Source organism: Cryptomeria japonica, chromosome 11 (assembly GCF_030272615.1).
Source record: "Cryptomeria japonica chromosome 11, Sugi_1.0, whole genome shotgun sequence".
Lineage (NCBI taxonomy): Eukaryota > Viridiplantae > Streptophyta > Pinopsida > Cupressales > Cupressaceae > Cryptomeria > Cryptomeria japonica.
In genome coordinates, this window is record NC_081415.1 from 27,222,142 (window position 1) to 27,245,009 (window position 22,868).

Below are 22,868 nucleotides of genomic sequence, written 5' to 3' on the forward strand. Positions count from 1 at the left end.
TTTTGAATCATTGCATATTATCATTTTTAAATTGATAATACTAATGTGATGAAGCTTCCTCATGTCAACCTCATAGATCCCTCTAAGCCTTTGTCAACTTCCTTTCATCCTAAAACCTTTTTTCAATATCGTTGTCAAGTCGTCCATGATACTGAGAAGTGCTATAAATTGAATCATGTGATTCAAGATCTTATTGTTTCTAACACTATAACTGTGAAGGTTGTGAATGATAAAGGAAATAAACTTGTGACACCTCCTAATCAAATCATGCAAATCTTTACCAATTCTTTTCCTTCTCATTCTACCAATGTCATTGAGCCTAAATATTCAAACATTATAGCTCCTAATAATATGTGTATTGAAGTCAACAACCGTGTTGTGAACCTTATTAAGCAACCTAACCCTCACATCACTATTGATTCAAGTGAGTTTATTGATGCACCTGATGGACCATTATACATTACTAGAAAAATTAAAGGAAAACTCCTATAAGGAGCAATCATCGATCTAGTATGTATGGTGAATAAATTATCATTATTGTATACATAAAATCTAAAACATGACCAACATTATATATACACACAACTTGCATCCATATGTTTAAACTATTTTTTCCAATATGTTTCTTTTAGAAGTGTTATAAATTCATTGGTAAGGATGTTTGGTAAGTTGTCAAAGATTTAAGAAAGGCAAGGAAAGTGCTATGAGATCTTAACAATATCACCATAGCATTTATTCCCCAAAAATTGGATTGTGAGTCCTTCATTAATTTTTATCTGATTTCTCTTTGCAACACCATTTACAAACTTATTTTGATGGTAATGTTGAATAGACTATAAAAGTACTTATCCATAATTTAATTTTGATGGAGTAAAGTGGTTTAACTCCTAGTAGAACTATTTTTTATAAAAAATATTATTTCATTATAAGGATAAAATAGATTTGGAAGGGGCTCCAAAATTGTTTATAACAAACTTAACAAGCGCAAAAGCTAGACAACAATAAAACTACAAACAACTTGTGCCAACACATTAAAATAGAACCTCAAACCCAAGAAAAATGAAATGTCAACAAAATAAAAACTGACCCAAGCCACAAGACAAAAACCAAACACAATATTATACATTCCCAACAACAATAGGCAACCAAAACCTTTGTAATGCTTAACACCTTTCTACCAATCCTCATACCCTATACTTAGGGATGAGAATCTGAAACATATTTAGGAAGACCTCTCTTCTTTCTCTAAATAATCATCCAAGATACATATTTTTTTACTCAAGTGATCATGCAGAGGGGAGCACATTCTCCACCACCGCCATTTCTTGGGGAGCCTCATGCAAAGAGGAAAAAGATCTATTTGAGGAGTCAAATGTAAGATGGAATCGACTAATTGTTCAACAAAAAGAGTCCCCCCATAGCCCACTAACTGGGTAAAGAAACCAAAAAACTTAGGAGAAGCCTGCATTAATTATGAAGAGGTCATTTTTAGGGGTTGACAAAATAGCTAAAGTCATTTCTTCCCATTGCCAAAGGAGGAGCATTTTTAGTGAAAACATGATACACTAATAGGGAGGATATGAACCTCATCCACTAAAGGGTTTGAATCGACTTCCTATCCTTAGCCATCAAGACCACCATGCCATAAATAGGCTTGGATATATTGATTATCTACCAAAATACGAGCACAAGTGGAGTGGCCAATGCTATAAATTGTAGAATCCAACCTCAAAAAATGGCCAATAGTGTTGTCCATATGCTTAAAGGAAGTGTCTTCCCAAAATTAGAGAGGGAAGTAAGGCAACTTTACTCAAATTATCACAACATTATGAGATTCAATCACATGGTTAATAGAGTGAAAGCATGAGTTGAGAGAGAGGGAGTGCTCACCCCAAAACTACAAATAACCATTTAGCACCACCTCCTTGTCCTCTAGTGAAGGAAAACTCATGGTAAAGAAACCCTTGACATAAGGAAAAATCTCTATAGCGTCCTTGGCAAGAAATTTCCATGACTCCAAAACCCATTTATGCAAATCTAGTAGACAAGGCCACAACCATTAAATATAAAAATCAAACTTTGGTGGGTGCAAAAAAAATCATTTTCAACCACCCTTGTCACATAAATCATAATTTGGGAACATTGATAACATGGAATGGGGTGGATATTTCCATGTAGATAATGAAAGCACCAAAGAGGGGCATAAGATAACTATGGTTTATAAGAACACAATTGACTTGCCCCATCGAGGTCACCAACTATCAAAATTCCATCACTGGAAGTTCCATTGACTACACACTAGAAGCACTTAAAGTAGGTCTAGAAAAACCCACAAATGTGGAAGGAATAGCGACACAAATGACACCAAACCCAACCATAATTTGTAGGGGAATGGCATTGCCCAACAGACTAAATGAATTTATCACCAAGGAGGATGCGTTCACATATGTATCCAAACTAGCATTGAATGGTGTGAAAGATGTTTGAGAATCCCTCTTCACATTGGTCCTAAATCTCGCAAAAAATACCTATAATTAAAGAACCCTAAGAAAATTCTCACATTTTCAATCCTCCAAATTATTCACAAATCTAAAAATTTATTTTATTGTATAAACTTGATTTCAGATGCTTCATTGTAGTTATCAATGATGGAAGAACATATAATTTTTAGTTTGTTTCATGGAATGATTTATTAGCATTGTGTAAGATTTCAATGATTGGGTGGTTCTAAGGAGATAATGGAGGATGTTTGGAGCGAAAATATGGTATACTATATTGATAACTCTAGCTAAGGAAATTCTAGAAGTAGAGCTTAAAAGGAAAACTCTTATTTCACAAAAAGAAGATAAATTGGCGTGGTTATGTTCAAAATTAGACCTCTACTCAATTAAACTAGGATATAGTATCCAAATTTCTTCTCATCTAATTAATGTCTAGTAATGGACTATTGTATCAAATGTTTTTTTATTAAAAAACAACATTGACTATAGCGTTGACCCTTTAACATAGTCATAGACTATCAAAAACAAAGCTCGTGGGTAGTAAAACACAACATATGGGAGAAAGCCCCAATCAAACAAACGAAGAAAGCTACCTAACCTTCAACAACCCAGACCCAACTCAAGGGGGGGAATGAACACTCGAGCGTTGACAAGAAGTGGTTTGGGGGGCGGGGAGGAATTCCCCTTCCACTTGCGACAAACAATTATGAAGGCAATACTATCATTGGGACCATCAAAAGAATGATGAAGTAGTGAGGATCCCACTTGGAAGCCGTCAGTAGAGCCAATATTATGTTGTTGTGGGACAACAGCCTATTGCAGCAAAGAAGCAGGGGACTATAGGGGAACAACAACAAAATATTGCAGAGGAATGACATCAGGAGCAAAACCAATAGGTGCAGAGAAGAGTCGCAAGTCAGCGGTGATGGTAGGTGAGTCTATGGGGCGGGAGGAGCCAAAACAGTGGAATCAACTGCAACATCACTAGTAGTAAGAGGCACCTCAACCTCTCGAGAGGAGTCATCCAAATCGGGATCAACAACATGGATGGTCAAATCATCAACAATAGCATCCTTCCACCAGGTAGCAACACTTTTGTGTTTTGAAATGGAGTAGTCTGAAGCAAGGTGACCTGTAGAGAAACATTTCCGACAGTGAAAGGGGAGGCCCTCAAAATCTAGCAGTTAAGTCTAAGGATGATCCTCAACCATGAGAACCACATCTCTCAGAAGAGGCAAGGAGATGTCAATATCAACTAAGATGTAGACAAAGGTAGTGTGGTCCATTGAAGACGTAGCATCATCAGCCTTTAAGAAACGACCAATAGAGTTGTGGATAGTCTCATAGCAAGAATCCTGCCAAAAATGAAGAGGGAGATTAGGGAGGCGAACCTAAACTAGACGCACATTGAGCGGTTCAGTGAGAGGGTTAAAAGAAGTTGTCTAAGGCTTGCAAGAAAGGGAATGCACTCCCCAAGCCTACAACTTACCCAAAACCAAATCGCGATCAATCAATGATGTAAAAGAAGCAATGAAAAAGCCTTTAGCACAAGGAAAAAGCTCAATATTGTGAGCCACCAAAGGCTTCCAACAATCACTCGTCTTGTAGTGGAGATCAAGTAGTGAAGGCCAGAGCCTAGAGAATCTGCACACTAAAGCACAACGTTGGTAGAACCCAATGTTGTCCACCACATCCTATCCACAGACCACCACAAGGGAGGATTTGGCATAGGGAAGAGGACAAACCCCCTTATAGGGATGGGCAACATATATGACAACACGAGCACAACTGTACTTGTAGCAACTGGTTGAGAAGCATTACCCAGAGAGACAGCACCAGTAACACCCCCCGGAAGGGAGTGCATAGGTGGGGGAGGGCACGAACCAACCACGACCCCCATAGTAGTCGAGTTCACACAGGGGGAGCCGAACAATCAGTAAGCATCGAGGGCACAATCAAACCAACACCAACCAGGTCGCCAACGTCCCCCACTCTATTGTACTAAATGTTAATATTATTTTTGGTGCACTATTCTTTCAGAAATGATACTTTTGCTTTGACATTAATACATGCAATAATATTAACATGTGAGAACTATAGGTATTGTAGGCCCCTCAAGATGTCACTTATGCATGAACAAAAAAAATCAATTAACCTCTATTACATCATTGCCCCTTTGCTAGCAATGTTGTTATTGGCTAATGAAGAAATTAGTTTGAAAATGTGCAATCCAAGAGGACATTGGGGATAATTTTATTAGTTACTAATGTTTGCACTAGAATTCTTTGTGGGATAAGCTATGGAGAGAAAGCCCATCCTTAGTAATATGACGAACTTTGGAAAGACAAGAATTAGTCAAATTACAATTACAATGATCAAGGGTAGAAGAAATATAGAATAAAATGGGTTTTTTTTGTGATTTTGTGAATTTCTAAATACAAAAGGAAAAAATTTCAAGGCCAAGGTATAAGTAATTCATGCAATGTGATAATAGAATACTGATGGTCTAGAATTTACTAAAGCTACCCTTAGTATTTTTTGCAATGGATGACAAAGAGGGATCCAAGGAGAAAAGGAAGCTAGCAAGGTGGATGGCCTCTTCAAATTGAATATTGAAAATGACTTTTGACGAGGCCTTGTGAAGCAATCCTAGAGCCTTAGGTGCAAGTTACATTATATAGGATGAGAAAAAAATCTTCATTTGACCTCTATTGAAGAAAATACCATTTGAAACAAATAATGAGCTAAAATTTGAGTCATTCTTCAAAAGATTAAAAGTTTGTGAAAAAAATTAACATAAGATTGATCAATGTATAAAGAGACTGAATGATATGTATCAATGTGATTTGTAGCAAAAGATCCTTGAATTAAAAGTGGATGAAATGAATAGATGCTACCACCCTAATTTTAGATATATTACAATATTTCTCCCAAGGCACATATACTAGAAGTTAGCCAGTTAGTGGACCTCTTGGCTAATATAGGTGTATAAATAAATGAGTTAATACTAGTCAAAATTGATCAAAAGTATGGAAAAATATTTCAAGGATCTTGAATGCAAAAAAAAATAATGGATTAGAGTTTTGGAGTTTGAAGCACAATAACACGTGATTTCAACAATTCCAAAAGGATTAGACACAGTGACATATTAGATACAATTTATAGGTTTGGATTTGTCTACTTTGGAATATGTGTTTCTTTCTAAGGAAACTGAAGGTAAAAACTTGGAATATGGAAAGAGCAGAAATGGCTATCCAGTTGATAGATTGGCCTTGATGTAACAATTTTGTGTTTTTGAACTTATTTAAAAAAACAAAAACACAAAATGATATAACAAATGTATTGTATTTTTGAACTTATTTTTTGAAAAACAGAAAAATGGTCACATCAAAGCTATTTTATTTGTTGCATAGCCATTTCCAGAGAAGAGTATGGATGTGTGAACGGGGATTTATCAAGAAGTGCAGTATGGGTATGCAAATGAGGATTTATTGTAGCAACTGTAATGCTTATTTATTCTTCACATACCAATAGTAGAGAGTGATCATTGCAACCATAGCATTGAGGAGTATTGTAGTGGGGCATGTCCATGATCAATGCATAATGGAAGACCTACTCACCAATGTTATTGGCTCCTACTCTTGTAGCGGCATTTTAAATGGTGATTAATCTTCTTTTGTTTGATCAATCAATCTACGGGTTTTATTCAATAAATTTGTATTTGACAATGTACTATGAAGAACTTGCACATTTTTTACCGAATACTTTGTTGTGAGGTATTTTCTCCGCTTGTGATTGGCTTTGCAAGAGGCTTATAAATGGATTGCCAAAACCAAAACAAGAGAACACATCTTCAGAGGAGAGGACTGCCAAAATAGGTTTTGGAGTGCTTAGTTTTGGGGATCATCGTAGGTTGCAGGTCAAGAGGAACATTTGGTGATAATGAAATGATTTGTTTTGCATCTTGTTGAGAGGTGGATGATCCCTAGACTATAGGGCATAGATTTAAGCAACAATAATAATTGCTTGTTGATATTCTCAAGGAAAATATAAAATGACCCAATCAATCCACCAGGTCAAAAGTTTAAGTTCATATAGGACATGTAAAAACTAGTTAACACGTAAAGAGTTGTAAAAGGGAGTTAAAAGTGTTGACCAACTTATAATGTGAGTTATGATACATCATAAAGCATCTTTGATTGGAGGATAATTTAGGCTATTACTTTTGGATGGTTTTAGCTCATGCATTTGATGGTTTTATATTTTTGTGTCTCTTATTTATTAGGTTCTTGAGATGAAAGTTCAATATAAATTTTTGTAGCTATTGTTAAATTTGTTAGAATTCCTCCATATCTCTATTTGGTGATAATTCTACGAAGGTTTTCTTGCTAGTATATGGTAATCATGGTTTACTGAATAATACATTGAGTTGCTTTGGAGTGAGATTTTTCTCTTGAAAAGGTTTTCTCCATATCCCCATGCTTTATGATATATATATTGTTTACTTTCTAAACAAATGTGTTTTTATTTCATGTAATTGTTAAAAGATATAAATATGCTCAACATTATTCTTAGAATATTAATGTAGGAAGTGTTTCTCTATATTCTACTCTGTTCAATTTTTTTCTTTTTTTTTCAATAAAAGTGGATTATTCCACTAAACTTTTTTATTATTATTTTACTTTTTTTACACAGGATTCAAAGAGCATACGAGAGGAAAGAACCTGGGAAGAAAACCTCCAGTCACAGTACACCCCGCCTAAAACCACATATAAAATGCGGTCACAACACATATAATATCAGTTTTACATAGAACCCATATGTAAAACCCAATGAATAATTAAACAATGTAAAGAGAAAAAATTCTGACGCAGATCAATTTTCTTGTGTCTTATCAGACCAAACAAAATACGGCTTTGACAAATATTCAAATGCCTGAATTCACGCTTACTCCAATTTATTATGTTTGCTAGAAACTGTGCTACCAAAATCTCAGACATTTGCAAAAATTAAGACATCGAATTGATATTATCTGTTTTCTCTTTAAAACAATGAAATCTTACAGCGCCAAACTCTCTCCCAATTCTCACGCAGACCCCTATTTCATTTCTCTATACTTATATTTCCCAGAACTCCACTTTTTGTTTTCAGAGACTAATGATAATTTTCATGACTATGCGCTCATTTCAACATAGCCTTTTCGCTTCCCCATGTTTGGCATAGCCTATGCAATTTTAATTTACTTTTGAAAAAAAATCATTTGTCTCATTACATGCCCAGCTTCACAATCTTTCATCTACTAGCCTTGGCGTATCTACATAAACCTGGCATTACATGGAACCACATGGATTAATAGTAGTCACCAGACCATGAACAGGCAGAGGCATTTTGTCACTGAAATTGATAATAATTTTGATCCATTTTGCATAATCAAAACTAAAAACCCAAATTGAAACAACATAATCCAATCAAAACAACAAACATGTTTTTGGTGATGACAATTATTCATTCACCCTGCATCAAAGTTGCATATATGTTTACAACTCACTTTGATGGAGGGTCAAGAAAATGAAACTATATCATAATGATCTATCTACAGTTGTTTTTTTATATTCAGAAGTGGAATTGAAAGGTTATGTACCTTTGTACAACAACAAAATCATAAAAAAAATGAATCATGTATCATGAAAATGAGACAAACTAAACCACTCAACAAGACAAAAAGGAGTGAGGAACACCTACAAATAATCTACAAAAAATAACAACAAATAAGAGATGAAGTTTGGACCCCCCTAAATCCCACTTAGACTATATCAAACCTTGCTCTAATCGACCTCTCACCATTCACTCTAGTGTAAGTTTGGGATAAAGATTTAGGAAGACCTTTATTCTTTCTTCGAAACATAGTCCAATAGATATTATACTTCAAGTCCTTAGGATTATAGGAGTTAATAACTAACCCCACAACTCCCAAAAATCACTTACAACCAAATTGCTTATCACATCTGAAGAGAAAAAACAATGATTGATGCTATGTAACCTTGAGAGAAAATTGATCCAAAGAGGATTTTGATATTGAGATTAACTTATAAATGAATCGGATTGATTATAAAAGATGAGACCCTAGATGAAAACCCTAGGAGAGGATTAAAAGAGAGTTTGACAAGTGTCCACATCATAATAAATGAGATGTGCTAAATAATGCTCGATCTAATAAAAGAAAAAAAAAACTCCTAAGTTTCCTAAGTTTAACTTAGGTGAATAAAGTAAGAAGGGACCTAATTAGATAATTAATTAAGTGATTGTCCCAATTAATCTAACAAGAATAGGGGGAGGTGAGGGGGATTCCCCCACAGTGAACCCATCAAAATGAAAAGGAGCAATAGAATGATAAGAAAAAGACACATGGTGACCATGAACAACATGAGTAATCTAATGCCAAAGATAAATTAGGCTAAGAATTTAGAGAAAGAGGTTCTCTAATGAAGTATGAAGGAGTAGAAGGAGAAGGGCATGTCAAAACTACACCAGAAGCTAAAGAGTCATTCTCTTGAGAAGAGTCATCTTGAGGGGAGCTGTTCATTGAGGAATTAAGGGCATGAATAGTAATCCTTGTTGACATTCTTCCACCAAGTGTATGTGCCCTTACATCAAGAGAGGAGACAATTTGCATCTAGGAAATTAATGACAAAGCATTGTATGTATCTAAAGGGGAGACCCTCATAGTCAAGTGATTGAGTTCAAGGCTTATCACCCATCATCAAAACCACATCCTCGTGCAGAGGTTTGGAGATGTCAATACTCACCAGAATGTGAGCAAAAGTAGAGTGCCCCATGTAGGAAGTGGAACCATCAACCTTCAAGAAGCGACCAATAGAATTGCCTATGGCCTTGTGACATGAAACCTCCCAAAAATGGAGAGGGGGATTTGAAAGTCTAACCCACACAAATTGCACATTTAGAGGCTATGTAAGGGGATTTGAGAGAGAGAGAGATCTACTGAAGACCATAGCTTATTGTAAAGCACTAAATCTTTGACCTTTGAAGAAGCAAAAGAAGCAATGAATAAGCCCTTTTCACAAAGGAATAGCTCAAACTTATCCTTCATAATAAGCCTCCTAGAATCCAAGACCCATTTGTGAAGGTTGGTAAAAGAAGACTAAACATTGTAGAATCTACACACCAAATCCTTATGCTAATAACAGTCCTCATTTTTCACATCTTGGTCACAAATCACCATGAAGGAAGATTTGGCACAAAGGATGGGACAAATTTTCTTCTCAAAGGGCAAGCGAAACCTTCAACACCTGCAACATCAACAATCCTCCTACCAAAAAATAAAGCCATAACCACACCAATGGGAATGGTAGATGTATCAATAAGCACCAAAGGAGGGGCACAACCTTTTGAAACCTTGATATTACCAATCATTTATGAAAAAGGAATATGAACTAGGAACACCTAAATTCCCAAACCCTAGCTTGAGAGTAGGGAAACCACAAGCCCACATCAAAGAGCAATTCAATACATGCCACAAAAGGCCAACTTTGTAATATTGTTCAAAAGATAAATCAAACCACCCAAAGAAAGAGAAACCAACAAAAGGTACGAGGATCTCATCATGGATGTACAAGGCAATAACAAGTGAGATAAGTTAGTTTAAATCTCCAATGACAAGAAATGAGAGTGGTTCCATCCTATTTTCCTTTTCCAAGAATTGACAACTCTTTCTAAGAATATGGCTACTTAACAATTACAAGTTCCTATTTTGACAAGTTTAGTAGAACATAAAGGGATACATAAGAGCACAAGTTTAGGTTAATTTCTTGACCTAATGATAAATTTATTCTATTAACAAGCTAACTCAAACTTTCGATCTAGTCGTAGAGTTATTCATTCCATGAGTGAAAGATGAAGCAAATAATGTCAGTGGCAAATATTTTTAACATCATTCATTCCATGTTGCACAAATAAGATGTTCATATGTACCACTAAGGGAAACACAATCAAGAACAATTATCTTAGATAAAACTCTTCTAAAATAAATAAACATACAAAGGACATGGTGGTCATGTGAGACTCTAAAGGATGCAATTATGTGAATGTGTGGATGGACACTAGACACTATCCACATTAATATTATGGTCACATGTATAGAGGACCTTCCTTAGGTCCTATTGATTGTTTGGAGCTTTACAATGATACACTTTTATTTTTATTACTTAGTGATATTGTTGAGAAGGTTGGCCTTGACAATGTGATTTCAATTTATGATAGATGTACATGTATTAAACAGCAAGGAAGTTGATTTAAGTTGTCCACATTGTTGCTTGCTATGAAGGACATCTAGATGGTTTTTGTATGTGTAGATAGCTTTTTTATGCCTATGTTTTCCCACTTTCGAGGTGATCTCTTTCTTCAAAGAAGGGTTGATTTGCAACATGGAAACATTTAATTGTTTCATTGATTTCCATGTTGATTTTCTTTCTCCTCCTCAACTTTTGACATCTTTGAGGGTCTATGAATCTTGTTACACCACAAGGCACCAAATAGTTGATGTGTTCCTCATGCCCAACAACCAAGTTTTAGCACTTTTTCCATTATTGTGCTATGTATGTATGTTTGCTCATTTATAGAGTTACATGAGTAGAGCATTGAGCATGATGTTACATTTGTCATATAATGAATTTGCTTAGCCATCGACCCATTATGCTTGTGAATTTGTATTACTCTATAAAACTTGATGCTTGTGAATTTGTATTACTCTATAAAACTTGATGAACTGGAATGTAATTGAATTTATTTTGATTGTTGTTTCAATTGGTATTTTGATTGTGAAATCTTTCACACAAATAAAAAATATTAAACTTACTTTAATCCATTTGTTCCCTCCCTCTATAACCTATCCTAACCTCCCCTCATTTCAAAACTCAATTGGATGATTGGATCAAACATAAGACAACTATAACGGACAAGTCCAAAACTACAGACTTAGACGAGTGTGGAAGACGAAGAGTTTTGATACCAGCTAACAGTGTTGCCTTCATCTTTCCATCAAATGACATTGCAACATTTGTTCATAATATAGATCAATGTACACGGAATTAGGTGGTGTAGAAAATTGAGGCCTTGGCGATAATAGAAGGCTACAACAATTATGAAGCTGACAATTCATATACACGGGGTTTGCAAAGGCATCGCATTATTACCGCGATGGACTTTCAACTCAAGCCTAGATAAATGACATTCTAATTTATATTAACCCAATACCAACAAGTATTCAAAATGTATCTTCTCACAGCAGTATTCGTATCGCATTATTAAGATGTAATCATAGCAAATTGACGGTGGTATCATGGCTGCTACTGAAATGCTAGATGAAGATAAGTTCACAATTGGATCACACAACTAATCATGACGAATTCCACTCTCGAGTCAATTATTGCTACTACAACAAGCAGCATGCATTGTTTTTATTCTCTTTTAAAATAATACAAATGATAACACAATGCATCGTATGATGATACAGGATCAGAATGCGTAAATTTGCTGATTTCCTACTGAAATCAGCGACAACCATTGTTTGATGATATTTTTAATAATATAAAATTTAATAACCTGGCCTTTTGTAGAATAATAAAGGATCATATTTGGTCATGTACATTGTTCTCCAAATCATACACATAAAGCATTAGTCGTCTCACGGCTTATTGGCAGGGACATTTCATTTAGTCCCAAACATACATAATGAGATTAATATGACAGACATTTCTCCTAAGCAAAATTCCGCATTGTGAAAGATGACACTCATCACAACCTAAAAATGATAACTTCCCTTATTTGTTCTTTCTTGAATCAAGTGTCCGGCATCTGAGACAAAAGATATGACTTCCCTTCTTTGCTCTTTCTTGAATCAAGTGTCCGGCATATGAGACCTCTTTCGACGCCCCTCCACACCTACCTTACCGAATGTCCAAATGTATGATAGTAGGTATAAGAGGTGTTTATCTCTAGTCACTACAAGTTTTCTACCTTACTGAATGTATAGGTATGAGAGGTGTTTATCTCTAGTCACTATTCAAGTTTTCTACCTTACTGAATGTATAGGTATGAGAGGTTGTTATCTCTAGTCACTGTTCAAGTTTTCTACCTTACTGAATGTATAGGCATGAGAGGTGTTATCTATAGGGCACTATTCAAGTTCTCCACTGCCTTCCACTATAAATAATCTTGCCAACCGCCTCTGCTTTATCGTGCTTCAATCAAGTCCAGTATTTAGGCCTAACTTTTTTCTTTAAATGCTTCTTGACACCTCCCCCCAAAAACTGTACTTCCACAATTTATTCAGTGGAGAATTTACCTATGGACAGTATTCGTATATTCTCCTCTGCCATCCACAAAAACGGCTATCCATGAAGCTAAACCGCACTTTGCATATAAAGGAGGTGTTTAAAATAAAACCCAAGTCTGTCCTTTGTATGAATGTGCATTTTACATCACTTCATAGACGCTGCCGCCATCCTCTGCCACTAACAATCTTTACCACCCCGTAGGCTTAGAATCATTTTCCTCTTAAAAATTAGAGTTGTGCTGCTACATCCCATCATATAATATGAAACAAACCAAATCTATTAAGTTCAGAGTTTTCCTGTAGATTGTTTAACATCCAGCGAGAAAATCACAAAGGCGAGTGATACATTTAGAAATTGTGAGATTGATGTTTATCTGGAACATTAATATCTTCAAAGTCACCTTCTATTTAGTTTTAGTCTAATGTTAAATCTTGTTTTAAATAACATCTGACACAATTATAATCACTAATTTACAATGTTATTTACTTTACAGAAACTAAAAATCATACTGGCTCAAAACATCCATGATCTTGAAGAACATTTCAGTCAAATAAATTTAATTTTGATTTAAACAATTTTCATTATGCAACCCAAAATGCCATTTATTTAGTTCCATATCATGAAAGTGTGTGACATCAATTAATATTTACATAAAAGATACATTTAACAAGTGCTTTTCGCATAACATAGACCATGTTTCTACATCACATCAAATGGGTGCAAAGCCAGCATCAGTTTCTAGTAGACTAGTATTAATATTTCCAATAATGAGGAATATTGCAAAACTTGCTAGTATTAACTCAAGATTTAATAATACTAAGATTATACCTTACTAAGGGCGTCTTTAACAAGTGAAATCACTCATCTGCCAATAAAACACATGCTAATTAAAAAAACCAATGCCAAAGGATGTCACACAGCATGTCAAATCCTATTGACAAACTACACTTCCTCTAAATTTTCAATTGCATAAAGAGTTTCAAATTCAAATAACAATATTAAAAGTAATTCAGAATTAAAATGTGTACATCAGTTACAAAACATATACTCTAGTTTGCTACTTCTCGCTATAAAAACCATCATTAGGAAATCAAACTAGTAGAGACTGCAAAACCTATTGAGGGGGCAGGTATTTCAAAAATACACACTTAGACAACATTACTGATAATACATAAGTTGTTGCCTCATGGCAGCTGCGGCAGCAGCCGCAGCTGCAGCTGGTACTCCAGCTCCAGCTTGGAAGTTATCATAAATGCTTTGATTGCTTGCAGCACCGACCATTCCCATAGGCCCATGTCCCAGACCCAGTCCCATTCCTTGCTGAGCCGAGAGTGGCAATAAAGGCTGCCCTGCTCCTGCCTGACTCATGTTCAATTGCCTGTAAGCAAGAAGATCAGCAGCTGTATAGGTTTGATTGAGCCCTGGAGCAACCACACCTTGAAAAGGTATTGATGCAGAAGGAAGACTGGATGTGGCTCCTGGAGGAGTGGGTTTGCTACCCCAAGAACACTGCAGACCAAAAGCCAATAATGTCAGATATATTACATGCTCATCTGGGAATAGGCATTTTTCTCCCTCAACATAACATCATAATACAGCAATTGAACAGAGAAAGAGCTAACCTTGATTGATTTTCCGCAGATAATTTTTCCATTACCCAGCTGAATAGCCAAAGCAGCTTCTTCATGAGTACGATACCGCACAAATCCAAAACCTTTTTCTCTTTGAATGCGAACATCCTCTATAATACCCACACCCAATGCAAGGAACTGCCTATGTAGTTCAGATTGGGTGACATCACTGGAAAGGTTGCCAATGTAAACTGTGGTAAATTGAGGATTGTTTTCAGGTCCAGAGGCTTGAGTGACACTTTTTGGCTGAGCAGCTGTAGAAAACTGTTCAGTATTACACAAAGAAAAAAAGCACAATACTTATAAAGACCCTGAGAGGACGAGAAATTTCTCAACTTTACCTGCTGGGGCTTGTGCATCACCAGAATTAGCAGAAACAGTGATTGCAGAATTTGAAGCAAATGGTGCTTCAGTGTTCTGTTTGTCATCCCCCGGGTTTCCAGAGGTTGATTTGGTGGCCCAATTACAACGAATCTGCCGACTGCCAAGGGATTTTCCTGAAAGGATAACAACACTTTTACAAATGATAGTGGGACCCAGTATAAACTTTAATAGTAAATATCAAACAGCAAATATAAGGCAAGGAAAGAACACAAACAAATTGAAATACAAAATCTGCAGACTTACCAGTCATCTGATTAATTGCATTATCAGCATCCTGCATAAATAGCAAAAATCAGCTGATCTTCAACTAAAGTAAATACTTGATTATACTATTTTTATTGTACATCAGTTAAGTTAGGAATGCATTTCATTTCATTTCCACACTAAATGCACCCAAAAGATGCAGAAAATTGCTTTTCACAAATGACTAGGTTAATGACTACGTAACTATAAATGTTTTTGAAACATCAAAAAACCTACAAAATAAATAACCTCACCTGCTGATTTCTGAAGGAAACAAAACCAAATCCCCTTGATCTTCCAGACTTTTGATCCCACATGACCCTAGCATCTCTGTGTGAAAAAACATGAAACATCCTAAATTTACCCTCCAAGACGTGGATGTAAAAAATTAAATAATTATTAAGATGGCTCAGAAAGAACTTACGAACAACTTGGGTATATAGAGAAGGCAGCAAAAAGTGTAGCATCTGTAACCTCTGAACTGAGATCCCCAACAAAAATGCTGTAATGACCTGAAAAGATATGCACTTAAGCCACTGTAAGGTAAATGTGCTCGGAGCACAATTGTCATTCACAATTCAACAATATAATGACTCTTCACATGATCTTATATATTATAAAAACAGTGAACAAATAAATAAAAAAGTAAACAAAACTTACAACCTGACGTGTCTTCTCTTTGCCCACTTGCATAGGCCCAGTTGACCTTAATTGGCTGACCAAATCTGTAGATTACCCCAAAGGAAAATTCACAAGTCTTAGATGCTCCTAAGCCAAAAAATATTAAATTACAGAAAAAATCTGAAGAATGAAGCTTACATGTGCCTTCCATTAAGGCTTAAAATGGAATTTGCAGCTGATCTATGATCAAAGTAGTCTACAAACCCGTAAGATGACTGCAAATTATGCCAAGAAAGTAATTAAAGAATATAATAAATCATACATTTCAATTTTAAAAGCATATAGACCAAAAAAAAATCTATTGTTTCAAGTGTAATGATTATTCTTATTCTTAAAAAGAACAATACAGGAAAACTGGAAACCTATAGCAACTGTTAAAAATTATGTAAAAATTTTGATTCAGAAAAACATATTTTGTTAGAACTTGGGTTTTTTCTATGCTGGCAAAAAGATGAAAAAAAAAGGTAATAAAGTTGAGCCAGCAGATTATCCCGATCCTTCTATTAAAATGAGATCATTTCCACACTAATTTCCAGTGTTTCTTAGATAAAGACAATGGATGCGATGTTTCAGTTAACAATTTCAGAAAATTGCATATTAAATAATGCAAAAGCCACATTTGATACCTTGAAATTCAATGGTAATATTTGTTTAATAATTCAGTTGCTTGCTAAACTAAATTAAGATACACCCCTCGCCCTAGCTCATCTTCAATTATTCAAGTGGGTTGCATATAAGCCCACTTCCCCACAAATATAAGACAACCAAATAGACGCCCTCTCCCTTTAGTCTCTTTGTTTGCCAAATTATTGCTTGCCCCGTTTCATCCTGAGATCAGAAGAGTACCTAAAGGCTCTTGATGGTTTGCTAAATTATTGGTCAACCTTGTCCTCCTACAGTGAGGTAAGTTCCTAATGATCCTCAATTTTACTACACTATGCTAAAGCTTAACAAACATGAAACAATTCCCTATGACTTACCCCTTAATCTATCTAATGACATATCGGAGGTAACCCCGTGTCTACCTGTTTCATACTAAGCACCTCTCAAAATTAAATAGTAAATCATTTTTGTAACAAAACAGAAACCAGATTTGCCCTCTCCTTATAGGCTCTTTGTTGTTTGCCAATTATTGCTCACCCCATTTCATCCTAAGATCAGAAGAGTGCCTAAAGGCTCTTGATGGTTTGCTAAATTATTGGCATCCCCTTCTCCTCCTATGGGAAGGTAAGGTTCCTAAAGGTCCTCAATTTTACTACACTATTCAAAAGCTTCACAAATATGAAACAATTCACTATGGCTCACCCCTTAATCTATCTAACGACACATTATAAACATAGATAATTCCTATGATATTAAAACTTAGAAGTAAGCCTGTCTCTACCTGTTTCATTCTGTGTACTTCTCCAAATTAAATAGTAAATCAATTTTGTAACAAAAAAGATCACTCAAAAATTTCAACAAATTCCCATCTTCAAGGTATTCTGGCATTGAGGCAAAAGTGTTCACAGAAAATGACCTTACATCATTGATTTTTTATACAGTTCCATCTTTGACAAATTGGAGAACCTTTGACGAACCTTTAAGACCAAACTTAACAATGAAATAAATATTTAAAATACAGTACTTTAGATTTTGCAATCAGAAAATAGAGAACAAAAATCTTAGTAAACAATTTAAAAAAAACAAAATTCATTAAAACCATTGTTATAAATTACTGTACAGAAATATCCTTATACCCAACTCCCCAAAAACACTATATTTCATTATCCTAAGTCCTTCCTCGTCTTAAAATCCAAATCCGAACCAAGTGGTGGTTTTGCAGGAGGGTAAGTCCTCATTGTCAATGAGAACTCAAAAGATTGAAGAGTATCACACAGAATAGGTACCATGGCTTTAACATTGTTTTTCCTCAACCCATAATACAGGATCAGCACCATGGCTTCATTTTCATATCTCTACAATGGTAGATACGTTTTCAATAATATAAAAAAAATCAACTTATCCGGTTAAAGAAGATGTAATCCTCATTACCAATCGGCAAAATATCCATTATGTCAGATCAGCATTTTGCAATATACAAATAATTCATGCATGTAACACTAAATATGGATAGATTACCTTATCCTTTCTGATGAGCTTGCATCCTTCAAGTGGACCAATACTGCCAAAAACCTCTGCCAGGAGACTTTCTGTGACATTCACATGTATGTTACCCACATAACTGCAAAAACATCTATGCTTCAGCAAAATTATTGGGCAAAGAAAAGAGGAAAGAAAAAACAAATGTGCTACATAATGTTTTCTAGTTTCAAATTTTAAAACGATGTATAAAAATTAAAATAAAAGTAAATATAAAGAAGATATAAGAGAAATTATTTCAATCTGCACTGATATCATAATGATTTTTGTTGTGCATGAGAAGAAAAAAGGTGGTCATAATACCTGATGTGAGCAGCATAAGTAGAATAATAAAAGTGAACGAAAAAAGAAAAGTTGTAAATGAAGAAAAAAACCACGGACAGTGGACTCACACACTGCGGCATGAACTTGAATCAAACCCGGGTGGCAGATTTCCACTTGGAATTGGCTCAATCTGCAAAACGTAAATGTAAAAAAATGCAAAAAAGGGGAAAAAAGAAACTAACCTATCAAAAAGTTAAGCAAATTAAGCTAACATATAATTTATCTCCTAAGATAAAATATTCCATAACAAAGCCCAAGGAAACACTGACTCCAGTGCTTACTGTTGAACTGCTGTAAAAAAACAAAATAAACTATTAAAAAATCTAGCTCTTTAGCAACAACTAAGCAGCATCCATCTGAATAGAAACAAAAACTACAAATACTATTGTTTAAAAAGACAAATGCCAAGAATAAAAAGGTAAACTGATACATCATGGATTGCCAAACTAAAATAATAAGCACTAATATTGAAATATACACAGATTAATTAATCATTGTAGATGAAAACAGTTGATGGCAAATGTCCTCAGAAAGACAACATGCATTCTGAGAGTAGTACGGCTCAACTATAGCTCTATCCGATTAGGATGAAACAAATACAGTAATATATGGTACATTAAGTACATGGTTGCTATTATAACCTTGTTCATCTTATGGATGATATTCTAGCAATCCAATAGCCACCAAACTCAAGTTGATATTTATGACCACTGTAGAGCTCCTGGACGAAACCAAGATGCCTTGATATAAGAAAGTTTCCCCACAGATTGCTAGGACTTGTCAGTTTCTGCCTAATAACTCAGTTAAACAAGGTGACCGAATTGCATGGTTTTTATACCTGGATAGGATACATTAAGTCAATTAATCTGGTTGACAATCTAATATTCTTTTTATCTAATATCGAAAAATACTTCACTGAACATTTGTGAGTATGGCATCATATCTTAGAAAAAACCTACAACTCAATAAGTAAGCAGCCTATGCCAACACAAGTAAAACAAACTTTAGCACACAGACATCATTAGCCTTACAACAAATAAGGATAGTTAGGATAACAAAATACTGCTTAAATGAAGGAGCTTCAAAAATTTCAAATGCTAATATGTTTAGCAAAATGCAGCCCTTCAACTTGTTAGCATGTCATTTACACCTACAAACATGTATTAACATAGAAATCCAATCTTAGCCAGTGCCCTATCCAAGAAATTGCAGTTTAATGATAATAGGAGACATTTGTCAAAGTGAGATCCAAATCAAATCTCCCTTTACGAATATGTTGTTATAAGCACATTAGAAAAGTGGTAAGATCAGGATATAACAATCAATCAAATAACCCATACAGGGAATCAGAAAAAGCAACAAGTAGTTGAAAATGTACAATTTTAATAAATATTAAATGGTTAATAGAACCGTATTGAATTTTGATAGAGACCAGGTATAACTTCAGTCTGTGATTTAGAATTGTAGGTATATCAATGAACAAGAGCAAAGATGATCCCAACCAAAGTGGCCACAAGCATTCACATTGCTGATGAATCATTGAGAAGTTGTGTTAACCATCATTATTCCTTGCATGATTCCCACTAAACTTAGGACCTTAGAACCTTCAACCTTGTAAGACTCTAAGAAATAATACTCCAAATACATTTATGCCACAACGGCTTATTATCTTTCAATTGAGATAGAGCTCGTGACGAGTTCTTAAATACCAATCAACAAATTCAAAAGAAGAGAGAAACATTTAACTAGCCACAATCGAATCTATTCGAGAAAACCACAAAACAAAAATACAAATACAAATATAATCGGAGCAAATACACAAACCGATAAAAACAACGGTGGAAAACCCTACCCAGCCATAGAACACCTGATTAAATATTGACAGCCTTTCAAATGACATTTAACTAAAACCTAACTAAATTACTGAAAACTTGAAAAAGAAGCTATGTTTAATACAACGAAAAATCGAAATACTAAAATGAAAAACAGCAACCCTTATAAACACCTCGGCCAAAAAGTTCAGAACTGAAATAGTAGCCGTATATTTCAAACAACAAAATAACGGATATCCACGAAGACTATACTAGACCAATACTCCCTAGATACAAGCCAAAGGTCCTTAAAAAATTTCTGACGAAACTCTGGAAATTAGAAGCATGGGTATCCACCAATACCCATCTAAAACCCGAAGCCATGCAACTTAAACCAAAAAAAAGGCCCAAAAACCCTAACCAAAGCTTGAAAAACTATAACAAAAAGTAAGCAACTATCCATGAATCGCAAGAGGGTTTCCATAAAACTAAATGGGTATCTACAAAAACCAACTACGTGTCAGTGAAAAGCAGAAGAGCATCCAAACAATACCTGAGAGATGGGTTGCAAAAGACCAGGATGATAAAGCCCCTGCTGTTGCTGAAGCATGGCCTGCTGCATGAGCTGTTGTTGCTTCAATCTCAATTGCAGTTGCTGATCTGCCGTCCCAACTGCCCCCCCTGCAACTCCTTGCTGCTGAAGCTGGGGCTGCGATACAGCGTACATTTTGACCTAGAGGAAAAAAACTGAAACCCTAAAAACCCTAGAAAAAATGATAAGCAATGCCGTGCAGTGCAGCGGAAATAAAAATTTACGCGATGCAAAGCGAACGAGCTAGCTTATCGATCGATCGAATGAACGAATTTTGTCCTTTTTTTTAAGAAATATCAGGTGAATGAAAGAACAAATAATTCCTGCGAATAAAAAAGAATTTAAAAATGTTTGGTTGATTGTATGTGGACTCCTGAAAGAGTTAAATTTTTAAATATAAGTTGCTGGCGTCCGCTGAGTGGGATGAAACCCCACAGACCGACTTCGTTTATATGGGAAACAAACAAAAGGTTTTTTTATTATTAAAGCCTCGTTTTAAGATCAGTTTCTAGCACGAACTACCTTATTGAGAGAGTTTAATTGTGTTAAAATAGGTCCTTGTTTTAAGAGAGGTTTGTAATACTAACTATTTAGGTGGAAGATATTCAAGAAAATTTGGGAAGAGAAAATTTGTATATTCTGTAATAAGCGTGCAGATGGAATGGTATTTTATCTTGGAATGTGTATCTTATGAGGATATCTGTATTCAGTATGAAAACATTTTGAAGGTTGATAAAAATAAGATCATTGAAAGGAGTATGAAAATGATTTAGGATTGTTATTTCTTGGCCCCTTAGATTGTTCGATCTCTTAAAACATCATTAAAATCATTCATTCATTAGAACAACCCAAATTCTCTGATGTACAAGTTTATCCTTCCTTTGCCCTATAATAGTTTTGGGTTTAACAAATTGTCTATTTAATGTGTATTGTGTTTCTCTTATTTTAAAATGGTTTGCTATCAAATGGTCTCAAGGTTCTACAATAATTTGGTATAGTGTTCATGTGTAAGCTTAGAGTTTGATTTTTTAAAAGTTTTAGATGGTCTTGGGTTATTAAAAAGGTTGAGTAATTTATGTGTATTAAATTAGAGTTTGACTCACTTTAATCTCAATTTTTTTAGTTTTGACTTCTTTTGGATTAATAATACATCCATTTAGTGTGTATGTGTGATGTAAATCTCAAGAGATATTTGGTAGATACTATAAATTTTAAGATGATGTGTTATGTGCAAAAGTAAATAGTGAACAAGGTTTTAAAAATAACATATAAACAACAATACATATGAATTATATTATAACTAAATTGGTCTATGCATTGTGTTTGTTGTATACTCTTAAGAGAGATGGGTGGTTGTTTATTTTTCGTGTTGTGATATTATGATAACTATCACTCTAGATTTGTAAATTTAATTGTACTAGGTTGTAAGGGATAAATTACTGTAATGAAAGTTAATGAAGTTATTCTTCTGCATGTGAATCTTCATCTTGTGTTGGTTATGATAAATGGCATCAAACTATAGCTTTTGACAACAACAATGTGGCCACTTGCTAGTATTATATGGTGTGGTTGAGTCTTAAAGGTTTGTTTTGTAAATGTTTTGAACATTAACAAAGCTACTAGTTAAAGCAACATAGGTTTGGTGTGTGCTTATATGACATCATATCTAATTTTCCTAAATTATATTGCAACACTAGAATGTGTGTACAACATCTAAGAGAGATGAAATCTATGTTATTGAAGATACACCAAAGTCAATGTAGTTATTCTTCCACGTGTGAATCTTCACCTTGTGTTGGTTGTGATAAATGGCATCGAACTATAGCTTTTGACAACAACAATGTCACCACTTGCTAGTATTGTATGGTATGGTTGAACCTTGGAGGGTTGTTTTGCAAATGTTTTGAACCCTAACAAAGCTAATTATTAAAACAACTTAAGGTTTGGTGTGTGCTTGGATGACATCATATCTTATTTTCCTAATTGCACCACAAGAATGTGTGTACAACATCTAAGATAGATGAATATTGTTTATGAAGATACACCAAACCATTAAAGATTCTTTGGTGTGTCATAAACCAAAAAACATGAATCACCTTTAGTGCAATCTATGAGAATGGGTTTAGTAATATCACTTTCAAGTTGTACATGAAGAATCCAATAGGATCATTTGTTCAACCTTAAAAAGAAAGAATCACAATTATATT

General features: G+C 34.8%; 1 protein-coding gene across 2 annotated transcripts; it reads right to left on the reverse strand.

The window, feature by feature from the left end:
* Window positions 1–13,801: 13,801 nt before the first annotated feature.
* Window positions 13,802–21,110, reverse strand: LOC131070825 (oligouridylate-binding protein 1). 2 transcript variants are annotated; one of them, XM_058006487.2, is made up of 11 exons: window positions 20,623–21,110; window positions 18,327–18,388; window positions 17,914–18,016; window positions 15,931–16,007; window positions 15,775–15,836; window positions 15,536–15,623; window positions 15,366–15,441; window positions 15,112–15,142; window positions 14,826–14,981; window positions 14,476–14,738; window positions 13,802–14,362 (listed from the first exon to the last, which is right to left on the reverse strand). In XM_058006487.2, the coding sequence occupies exons 1-11, from the start codon at window positions 20,794–20,796 to the stop codon at window positions 14,012–14,014; spliced, it is 1,443 nt and encodes a 480-aa protein (XP_057862470.1). In that variant the 5' UTR covers window positions 20,797–21,110; the 3' UTR covers window positions 13,802–14,011. The 2 variants fall into 2 exon arrangements, with proteins under 2 accessions (XP_057862470.1, XP_057862469.1); XM_058006486.2 differs by having other exon boundaries at window positions 15,772–15,836; window positions 20,623–21,029.
* Between the last annotated feature and the right edge of the window lie 1,758 nt (window positions 21,111–22,868).

What these genes read in the sequence shown, in the direction of transcription:
- LOC131070825 (XM_058006486.2), bottom strand. Translation starts at nt 20,796, where the DNA reads ATGTACGCTGTATCGCAGCCCCAGCTTCAGCAGCAAGGAGTTGCAGGG. An exon ending in TCTATATACCCAAGTTGTTC is followed by an intron (nt 15,442 to 15,535) that starts GTAAGTTCTTTC and finishes TTTTTCACACAG; the next exon opens with AGATGCTAGGGTCATGTGGG. An exon ending in TGCAATTAATCAGATGACTG is followed by an intron (nt 14,982 to 15,111) that starts GTAAGTCTGCAG and finishes TTATCCTTTCAG; the next exon opens with GAAAATCCCTTGGCAGTCGG.